The sequence below is a fragment of the Malurus melanocephalus genome, unplaced genomic scaffold, assembly GCF_030028575.1.
Source record: "Malurus melanocephalus ecotype Western Australia unplaced genomic scaffold, MMel_1.1 scaffold_878, whole genome shotgun sequence".
NCBI lineage: Eukaryota > Metazoa > Chordata > Aves > Passeriformes > Maluridae > Malurus > Malurus melanocephalus.
This window is the reverse complement of record NW_026624110.1, coordinates 75,424-86,659: the sequence shown is the minus strand read 5'-3', so window position 1 is coordinate 86,659 and position 11,236 is coordinate 75,424. Positions and strand designations below refer to the sequence as shown.

Here is an 11,236-nt window from a genome sequence, read left to right as displayed (position 1 = left end):
TTTCCCCTCTTAGGGGATATAATTTCCCCCTCCAGTTCTTGGCCAGGGAGCCAGCATTTCAGAATGATGTATTTTATCTAATTTCATCAATTAAATCCCTTGGCTTGGAAGCAATGTGATGCAGAACAAAGCATGTGCAATTTGAGGCTAATATTTTTCTTTTCATTCAGAGGACAGAAGCTGACAAAGCTGGTGGATTTTCATAGAGCCCAAACAAATGTCTGCTCAGGGGAATGGGCCAGATGCCTGCAGAGACAGGCACAGGAGCACTGGGTCCAAATGCAAACCCTTCCTGGGTCTGGGGACAGTGTGATTTGGAGGTGGCTTCAGGGGGACGAGGGCCCCAAGGGGCAGATTCCAGGGTTGTGCAAGGAGAATGAAGCCAGATCTCAGCTCCTTCCATAGGCCTGAGCTTTCCTGAGCCTTGACTCAGCTCACACTCCCTGGGCCAGACTCACAAAGAGCAGAGCACCATTTCACAGGGTTTTATACTTGCAAGCTGAAGCAGAAAATGAATTTGTCTCCTGAAGAAGAAAGCAAGGCAAACTACCCACCCAAATCACTCTGAGCACAGATCTAAGCCTAATTTTACTTGCATATTTAAGAGGAACTGATCCAAACCCCAGTGAAGTCAATGGAAAAACTCCCACTGCCATCAGAGTACCCTGCACAGAGCCCAGGGACTGCAGTGAAATCCCTTTTAGTGGAAAGCAGTGGGAGCAAAGCAGAGATTCTGTGTGCTGGAAGCAGGAGCACACAGGAGGAGGCAGATGGAGAAGTGGGCATGTTCTGGGCATCTTCTGGGCAAAGCCAAAGCAAGGAATAGGGGCAGAGCTTTAAYCATTTGCTGCAAGATTGATCTGAAGCTTGTGAGCAGAGAGAAGACAGAGGTTTTAACGTTGATTCACCTTTTGTTGATTTTTCTCCATTTAAACAGCCCTGTCTTGTGCAGCTGTGCTGATGTTGAGAGGATTTCGTGGGGTTTGACATCAGCTCCTGCCTCAGACTGGACTGTGGGCTTCCTTTTCTCACAGCAACTGTGCTCTGAGGGCTCAGCACTGGAGCTGCTGCCAGGAGTGGTTACATACCCCAAACCACCAAAATCATTACTGTGCCATTCCAGGAAGGCACTTAAGCACATGTTTAGGCTCCACTAACTTCAGAGTTAAACACAAGCTTAAAGGCTGTCCCTTGTGTGAATCACAGCTTAGCTCTGCACTGCTGCTCTGACCAAGTGAGGATTGTCTGCTCTGTCCTCCTTCCCTACCTGCTCAGTGGGTAGGAAAGACCAAACACACAGATTGARTCACCTTTTGTGAGGAGACTGAGCAAACCCTTCTGAACACTGAGGGGATCAGTGTCACTCACCTCGCTGTCTTCTGCAGGGGGTGGAGGAGGCTCTTTGATGATCTGGAAGGATTAAAGAGAAAGACAAYAGTAAATTCATGCTGTGTTCTTTAGCACAATTGCAATGTCACCAAAAAATCCAAAGGAGGAAAGAGCAGGATGTGCTACTGGAACCCCTCTGAACTTGGTACAACAGGGGTGAGCACAGAGTGCCACTGTCACTAAGGGGACAATTTTGGGGTGTCCCAAAACCCTACCATGGAGATGTTCCTAATTATAGCTCCAGACTCACAGTGCTCATCAGGAGACCCCTGTGTGAGGCAACAGAACATTTGAAGGTTTACATCCTCGATTCTCCTAATCCCAGCAGCTGCCACCGTCAGTGCTGGCTCTGCACAACACACAACTGATGTTTCACCCAGACAACCACACTAAAATCAGCATCTCCTTCCCCTGCCCTCTGCACACATGTAGAAATCCTGCCCTAATCCTTTACAGTCTGAACAAAGGCTGGAAAGCAAATTCAACATGAAGCAAAATGCCCTGGGGACATTGCAAAGCAGTGACAACCCCCAGACTGTCTCCCAGACCATTCCTTCTTTTTCATACCAGAAGGTTGTGCCACCTCATGCTCTTCACATTCACKTTTTCACAATTACCAGGTTAATAAGTTCACTGTCATAAACTTAAAAAAAAAGAATATATATATATATATATGGCTCACTGAGGTTTCTAACAAAGCAGGCAGGGTGAGGTTGTAGCCTGGTCCAGGATACTCTCCATAGCAACGCTTTCAGTTTATGTGGGTGTGAGACCATTATTTCATGCAGAAAGTTTGCATCCAGGGCTCGGCAGGCAGCTGGCTGTGAGCAGAGCCCTGCATCCAAGAGCAACAGAGAGTTTTCCAGGGGAAGGCAGKGAAGCAGGCACAGCCAGCCCTCTCTCTCACACGAAATGCAGAGCCCTGCACAGCCCCAGCCCAGCCAGGTCAGTGCCACTGCCCCAGGGAGGGCTTTGTTTAGGGCTTCCAGTCCTGTGCACGAGTCAGGGACTGTCCTGTGCAGGTGACACTGTGTGTCCTGAGCTCTGCTCAGGGGTACAGGCATGGGGGACACACTGTGGGCCCCAAAATCACCCTGCGAGAAAAAACACACAGCCCCAAAGAGCAACGGCTTGGCTGTTTGAATGCAGAAAGGGAAAATTGCAATCACATTAAAGGCCCYGAAGATACAAATATTTACAGCAATTCCTCTCACTCGTGTTTTTCCTCCTGTGATGAGCTCACTGTTTTTATTTTCCTCTGCAAAGCCCGAGTCATGCAATGTGGCCATTAATGARGAGCATGTGCCTCTGGCTGGGGAGGAGATGGGGCTGGAGCAGTTTGTGTCCCAACCCAGAGCAGGGTGAGTGCTGGGCTCTGCCATCACCTGCCCTGGTGGCCTTCAGCACCTCAGGGAGCCCCTGCTGAAGAGACTTTAGGGATCAGCATTGACTGTGGGCACACGTGGAAACATGAACTGACTGGTGAGGAGTGTGGTGGAGCCTCATCATCATCCCCTGTTGTGGCACAGCAGAGCTGTGGGTCAGGGGTGGCAGATGGACCACTCCAGGGAGGATGGAGCAGGGATGGCCCTGAGGATCTCAAATGACCAGCAGGGCTGGGCAGTGAACAGCACAGCATCCACCTCCCTGCCCATCCTGGGATTCCTAGCTTGGGCACAATAGAAATGATGAAAATGATGAAAAATGGAGAAAAGTAGATGAGAAGTGGATGCTGTGTGCCCAGGTGGCCAAGGAGGCCGATGGCACCTGCTCAGCATCAGGAACAGTGTGGCCAGCAGGAGCAGGGCAGTGGCCATACCCCTGTGCTGGGCACTGCTGAGGCCACACCTCAAGTTCTGTGTCCAGTTCTGGCCCCTCACCCCAAGATGCTGAGGGGCAGAAGCTTGTCCCGAGAAGGACACTGAACTGGGGAAGGGTCCAGAGCAGCAGCAGAGGGTTCAGCCTGGAGAAAAAGAGGCTCAGAGGGGACCTTCTGGTTCTCCACAGCTCCCTGACAGGAGGGGGCAGCCAGGGCAGGTCGGGCTCTGCTCCAGGGAACAGGGTCAGGACCAAGGGAAATGGCCTCAAGCTGTGCCAGGGGAGCTTCAGGTTGGACAGGAGGAATTTCTCCATGGAAAGGGTGGTCAAGCTTTGGCAGGGACTGCCCAGGGCAATGGTGGATTCCCCACCCCTGGAGGTGTCCAGGGAAGGACTGGAMAGTGCTCTGGGCTGGTGACAAGGTGGGGATTGGCAACAGGCTGGACTTGGTGGTCTCGGGGGTCTTTTACAACCTAAATAATTCTGGGATTCTATGAAAAGTGGACGAAAAGCTGTCGGCATCCCAGTATGACTCTGTGGAAAGGAAATTTTGGGTATCAGTGTGGTTTACTCAGAGGTGTAAGATGGAGACAGCACAATGTCTCACATGTCTCTTGACAGACTAAATACTTGCAGAGTGTGCAGCRCACCAAAATACACAGGAGATGTTTTCAGATGCATTTTGGTCAGTATGAGGGGTGGCATTTGAACCAAATCCCTGGACACAAAACCATCAGACACTGAGAAACTTCAGATATCTGATCCAAAATTCACCTGTTGGAAGTGGTCTGGCTCCCTCCTGGCACACTCCCTGCTCTGGTGGAACATCACAGGTTCCAGGGGAGTTTCTCTCATTTGCACTGATGTCTTAGGATTTTTACTTTCTATATTTTCATGGATCTGTATTCTTGTATTTCTCCACTGCACAGCACTAAAGCTCCTCTTCTCCCATCTTCACACAAAACAATTCCTCGCTGAGCCTGAAATCCAAGGACACTTCACTGCCTCAGAGCCCCAAAATATGGAAACAACAGAGAATTGGGGGGAGCAAACTTGGGGTGGGTGACATCATCACCTGAAGGTGTCATTGCAGAATTGGGGCCCGATGTGTTCATGAGACAGAACTGATAAAAGGGGAAGATCTCGTGACTYGGGGTCCATTTTGGGTGCAGCCTCAGGAGGAGGCTCTGTCTGCCCTCAATGTACCAGCAGGCCTGGATTAAATTTGTCTGCTTTATTCTCTTCACTTTATCTGGCCCCTGTTTCAGGTGGGCCTTTGTTTGAGGCATCATCATTGGCATGAAGCACCAGGATAAGCCATCCCACATGTTTGGTCCAGCCAAGCATCCAAACACAGCTTCTGACCCAGTATCACTGCAGCTCTGGAGATTGAATGGGGCACTGAGGAGGTGGCTATTTTGCATACATTTACATTTCTGCCCATCACATTTGCACACATGTACACACAAACAGACTGACTGCTGTCAGCAGATAAAGTGTTTTCCATCACAGGCCAAGAGGGGAAAARAGAGACATTCCTTCCATTTTTGAGTGTTTTGCACTTCTAAGAGCAACTGAACTCCCCATAAATTGGCAGCAGGGATTGGGTCATTTGGACGAGTCTAGAGATGGGGAAGTTCAGTCTCCTGTGCCTTTGAGCCTGTATGACCTTTCAAAGTTCAAGCCTTACAAAAAATCTAATTTCTGACTCACTGCCCAGGTCTTCAAACAGCACAAATCTTTTCCTTCTCCCTTCTGGATTCTTACAGTTACAGCTCTGTGTGCATGAAATCCTTATTCTGGGGCACTGAGCCCCTTGTTTTGGGGCACTAAGACCCTTACTCTGGGGCCCTGAAGAGTGTGAGGCAAATGGGATCTTGCTTCCATCCCACACCAGTGGGCACACAGAGTGCCAGGGGAATGCTGTGCACCCAGAGCAGTTTTGATAACCCCAAACCATTGCTGGGATTGCTCTGGGATCTCCTGTCCCTGTGCTTGGGAGAAGAAGAAAATGACAAAGATGACAAAGAAGATGATGAAGAAGATGACAAAGAAGATGACAAAGAAGATGACAAAGAAAATGAAGAAGAAGATGATGAAGAAGATAATGAAGAAGATGACAAAGAAGATGACAAAGAAGACGATGAAGAAGATGATGAAGAAGATGACAAAGAAGATGATGAAGAAGATGATGAAGAAGATGATGAAGAAGATGATGAAGAAGATGATGAAGAAGATGATGGTTCAGCCCCAGGTTTGCTGTCCAGGTGAGGAACACCTGAAGGGTTCTGCACCATCACTGTGCTACACAAACCTGCTCTTTTGTTTCCACGGTAACGGCCCCTGGGATGGAGAGGTGGCCATTGGCTTTCCTTGGCACTGGAAGGAATTTTAGGAGAAGTTGTCAGCACTTCCACACGCTCAGTTGTGAAAATTCAGGATAATGAGGTAATTCTTTGCTTTCCATCACAGATGCTAACAGGCATGTGAAGGACACAGGTCTCTGTCATCTGAACCACTCCATGACACAGATCCACACAGAAGCAGAAGTTTTTGATGGATAACCCAGTGGCAAAGCAGAGGAATGCTCTTAACTACCTCCTTGAAGGTTAAAAGCATTGGGGAGGATGAATTTTCTGTTGTCCTGAAATTTCTATAGACATCCAGGCATAAGAAAGAACAAGTTGAATCCAAATTTTACATATTCCAGGAATGTGTCTAGGATGTTTTCCATCCTGGGAGCCCAGAAATCCCCACCAGCTCTCAGTGTCCAGCAATCACACAGTAACTATCCCTGAAGTTTTAGATGATAAATAGGGGCAATATGTTTYTTGTCAGAGGAGTATATCCTCTTTAGGATGGGACAGATCATCATTTAAAATGAAGCAAACAGTACCAAATAAGAAATAAAGGACTTTGATTCTAATTAGGACTACCGTTTGGAAGCGTGAAATTTACTGAGCAGATTATTTTTGGCCTTAATTACCTTCACTCTTCCGGAAAACACAGAATATATATTCTTGCTATCCTAATAAACAAGGATTTTTAATAGCATAAACTATGATCCATCTGACTAATTTCCTATTTTTTTCCYCTTACATATTTATAGTTTTGACCTCTCAGTCCTGTGACGGCTTCATACTTGAAGTATGAGTTGGTTAAATGAACATTTGCTTTTTATTTCTGTCATATCTTCTGTGTCTTCTAAGTACCCATTAAATCCTTGGAGTTCTGGTTTATACTTCAAAGCTAATACAAGCAGGAATTTGTCCCAATTTCTTCACCTGCAATGCAATACAATCTTCTTCCTAGAGATGCAAGAAAGAGGTAAAAGAAATCCAGAGGAAAGCTAACTCATTCTTTTGAGTTCACCTCTCCTGGGAGATCTGGGAGCAGATTCAGGAAATTCAACTTTCAACTGATTAAAACTGCAAGAGAAAGCTGTTTCACCCCTAAGATTTGGAGGTGAACTGCACAACCCAAATTCAATACAGGAGCATAGCAGATGTCAAAACCATCTACTTCTGAAAGACATGGCATCATGGAGAGAAAAAGTCTCCATTTTTAATTAATTCTGGCACAGTTCAGAGCTGAATGGGGCAGTCACAGCCCTCCAGGGAACACAGAAAAAATGCAGRGGCTGCACAGGTTGTGCCTTTTCCTGGGCTGTTCCACTCTCACAGACAAACCAGGCCAGAGCCACTGGGGTGTGCTCCAAGTGTCTGACCCACTTTCTTTGGAAGACTATAGAAATTAAATCCCTTTTCTGGGCAAAGGAAAACCATCGTGGCCCCTCTGAGCTGTGCACAGGAGCCCTTGCCTTCACTCACTGATTCCTGGGGAATTTTCTGATTAAGTGACACCATGTCCCAAGGATCCATTTCACTTTAGCTGGGCTGAGCCAGCTTTCTTTGGAAGAGGTAAGAGGTGACCAGGGGAAAAAAGCAAAGGAAGAAAAGCTTTTTATTGAGTTAATGRCTTCCCATGGAGGACTGGGGCAAAGCTCAGAGATGTCTCTTTTGTGAGAAGGAGCTGCTGTGGCTGGAACAGAGGGTGCTGAGCCTGCTCAGGATCATCACTGGCCTTTGGATCTGGCCTCCTGGAAATGCATTAAGGAGGGAATTGGTTTAGGAATTCAAGTGCAGGCACAGCATCCAAGGGCAGATGGCCTTCCTGACCTCAGAGGGCGCTTTCTAAAACAGGAGCCCCCTGAACATCTTTCCATTTTTTCCACCCCAAACCTGATGGACACTTGGGAGAATTTGGCTTTAACTTTTTTTAACTTTTTTTAACTTTTTTTTAAACTTTTTTTTTTAACTTTTTTTTAAACTTTTTTTTTAACTTTTTTAAACTTTTAAAACTTTTTTTTAACTTCTTTTCAACTTTTTTTAAACTTTTTTTTAAACTTTTTTTTTTAACATGACAGCAGCACCCCAAGGCACTCCAGTTCAGTGCCTGGCACCATCACTCTGCTCCAGCCCGTGTCTCTCCCTGGGCTGCTGCAAGTCTGATGGCTTTAGACCAGGCAAAATGAAATGTTTTTGTTAGGTTGGCTTTGGGGCTCTGTGCCAGCCTTTTTCAAGACAACCAGTTTCAGTGTTGTATCCCTACCCAAACCACTCTGATGTGGCAGACAGGAGGTTGAGAGCATCACTGAGCTGCCCTGGGTGATGGATTAAACCATCTCCAGCACTGCAGAGTCAGTCCTGCTCCTGCACTGCCCCAAACCTGTAGGAACCACTGCTGGGGATCAGGACACTCCTTTGGCAGCCTGAGTGRGTTCAGAGCTCAAATGGGGCACCTCCCAGGGAGTTCCAACACATCCAGTGACACCAGCATGGGATCCTCACTCCTCAGGTGAGAGCTCGAAGGCTGCAGCACTCCCAGACAGCCTCTGCCTGCACACTTCTGCTTTCTCTCYTTTTTCTGGCTTGTTTCAATAATGTTCCAGATGATTCATGATCCTGTACTCCCTTCTCCCCACATCAGCATAATTGCAGAAGAGCTGTGCCTCGTATTCTCATGGGAGAGGGTGGGAATKGCAATCCAGGGACCCTGCTGAGGAATCCTCATCCAGCCAATGGGGACCGTGTCATTTTATGGCTTTTCAGGGTTGCTGCAGAGCCTATGCATTTCCTCCCCTTCTCTTCCACCAGTTTAGCCATGTGGTTTTAATCTATATTTTCTGTATTTTCTCCATCCAGCTTTTTGTTTCCAAAACTTCTGGTCAGCTGCAGTACAGACTGAGAGCCAAACAGATTGCTGAGTTCTTCCAYGCTTACTTCCAGAAAACAGCTTTAAAGTTAAAACTGGTGTTAAATGCTTAAATACCAACACCTCATTTATCTGCCAGCCACACCCCTGCATTTAAAATCGCTGTAGTATGAAAATGAGTGAGGTGGGGCAGATTTTCTATGTGGGCAACTAAGGCAGCCCAGCTCCTCAGGCCACCCTGGACAGCTGCAGAAGGGAGGCAAAAGCTCCTGTTTACTTCCCGAACTCGGGATGGGATGGGATGGGATGGGATGGGATGGGATGGGATGGGATGGGATGGGATGGGATGGGATGGGATGGGATGGGATGGGATGGGATGGGATGGGATGGGATGGGATGGGATGGGATGGGATGGGATGGGATGTGAGCACGTGGGGAAATGCAGGTGGGGAAAAGGCTCAGGCTCTGCTGCCCCAGGGAGAGAATTCCCCTCACAGGTCCAGAGTGCCCTCCTCAAGCTCCAGCTCCGGCTGGACAGGAGAGTGGGGACATCCCTTGGGATGCTCCAGGGCAAACGTTCCGTGCAGTGCAGGGCTCCCTCATCCTGCCAGGGTCGAGGTTTGTGCAGCACAGGGAAACCATCCCAGGGAGGGAAACCATCCCAGCACAGGGAGACCAGCCCAGCACAGGGAGACCATCCCAGTACAGGGAAACCATCCCAGCACAGGGAAACCATCCCAGCACAGGGAAACCATCCCAGCACAGGGAGACCAGCCCAGCACAGACAAAGCCTTCCAACCATTACATTAATTTTGCCTTCTCTGTACATCCAAAAACTTTAAGCAGCTCCGTTTCCAAGCCAATCTAACAATGTGCCTGCAAAGTCCTTCTTAAGACAGCTTTGGAGGTTTATTATCTCCTTGGCTTACATCTACACTTGAATGTATTTGATTTGCATCAACATTAAACCTGAGGCTCATGTTGGCCTCCTACCCAGAACAATTTCACCCTTGGGCTCTCCAACAGCCTCTTGCACACACAGTTACTGCTGTGGATGCCTGGACTCCTCCAGGCTGTGCTGTGTTCAGGAAAGAGGATGAAAGGGAAGACAGCCAGTGACTGGGGGAAGGCAGGAGCWGGGATTTGCTGCTCTGCAGATCTGCTCAGCTCAGCAAAGGTGAGCTCACCCTGGTAGCAGTGTCAGTGTATTTGCCATCATTCTTGTAATGAGTTCAGTGCTGGGGAGTTCAGCACAGCAGAATTGTTTCTTTGTTTTCTGTTATTAAATAAACCTCCTACAACCTTTGGAAAGGTTAGTGCCTGTCTCCCATGCTTTTGTAATAYCCTCCACAGGTATCCAGGGAAATTTTTCTTATGTTGGTATCACGCACAGCAAAGAGTTATTGTTCTGATYTACTAAGCAACAATTGCCTCTACTGTAAACTGAGTGGTAGATTCCAGACTTCATCCCAGAATACTTGTGAGACCAATAAACTTGGATACATTTGGAAACAGCATTCCTTTATGGACGCATGCCAATGAGATACTGGGCTCCAGATAAACCTCCAGAGTGAGTCAATTGACTTCAGTCCATTTACTCCAGGGATGAAGCTGGCTCGGTGTCTTTCCTGGAGAACTGCTGGATAATAGTGACTCCTATTTAATTAAAAAGCATGCCAAGAGGAATTTCAGGGTTTAGAAATGTGCTTGTCACTCAGAAACAAATTTATACTTGGTAAGAGAAGAGTTTGTTGTGTTTTTTCCTTTTTCCCCTGGACACATCCACAATTATCTCTGAAACGTCCCTGGGCTGGAATCCACAGCGATGTCTCCGGGTCTGCGGTTTGGTTATTTGAGGTTGGAGCTCTGTCTGTTGTGCAAGGCAGTTCCTCTGCCCTTAATTCACTTCTGACAACACTGCATTCCTCCCTGTGCCACTTCCAAACCAGTCAGTAAGGTCTGCTCAGCTCCCTTTCCCCATCCCCAAGCCCAACAGGCTGGGCACTCCTCCAGGGATTTATCTTTAATTTCACAGCATTTTTGGGTGAGTAATGCACATCCTGGCTGCTGATCTGCTGCCAGACAYACCGGGTGCCCTCCTGGAGAGGTGGAAGAGATTTCAGACAGGCTCTTGGAATAAAAYCTTTCCAACAACTACAGGGAAGTGTTTGACCACATTGGAAAAATCTCAGTGAGATAGTCTCCATTTGCAGACTTTGCTAGGAGGGAAYGTGGGAGGTAAAGGAGGAGAGTGAGGAAAAGCTTTTATCTACAACAAATGTCTTAAGTACAGAATTTAAATCTGGAAAATATTAAGCTTATAAAGTTTCCTGTGGAGCAGAGACTCCCYCTCTCTGTTGCACTCACCTTGCTTATCTGGACTGTTTTTCACACCCAGAGTTGTTACATGAGCGCTGTCCTCACATGATTGCACCACAGCAGAGCCACASTACCTTCACAATGACAGCTCCATGTCCCCTCCATGCCCTGCTGCTTTTATTTGTGCCTCTTTCTCATCAGCTTCATCTTTTTCCTCTAACAGAATCTTGTATCAGCAGCATCACTGAGAGCATTTCCCMTCTATCCCCTCAGTTTTCCTCCAGATCCCAGTGCAAATGTCTGTACAGGGCAAATCACTGACATCCATGCAGAWGTGCCAACAAATAATTGGCCCAGGCCCTTTGGGAATGTGCCATCTAGTTTAGACAAATAACTCCAAGCAACCTACCATGCTGCTAATCCTTTGGACAATTTTAGAACATTTTTTTTTCATTGTTTGGAAAGTCCAAATAAATATTTTTTCCATTCTGGTTTT

The 11,236-nt window shown here is 47.4% G+C and overlaps 1 protein-coding gene across 1 annotated transcript in view; it reads right to left on the bottom strand.

Moving 5' to 3' along the window:
• ANTXR1 (ANTXR cell adhesion molecule 1) overlaps positions 1-11,236 on the bottom strand; it is an 81,001-nt gene that overhangs the window by 15,259 nt on the left and 54,506 nt on the right. The window contains exon 14 of the mRNA XM_057385840.1: positions 1,369-1,410. Coding sequence (XP_057241823.1) covers positions 1,369-1,410 — 42 coding nt within the window. The remainder of the gene's footprint in view (positions 1-1,368; positions 1,411-11,236) is intronic.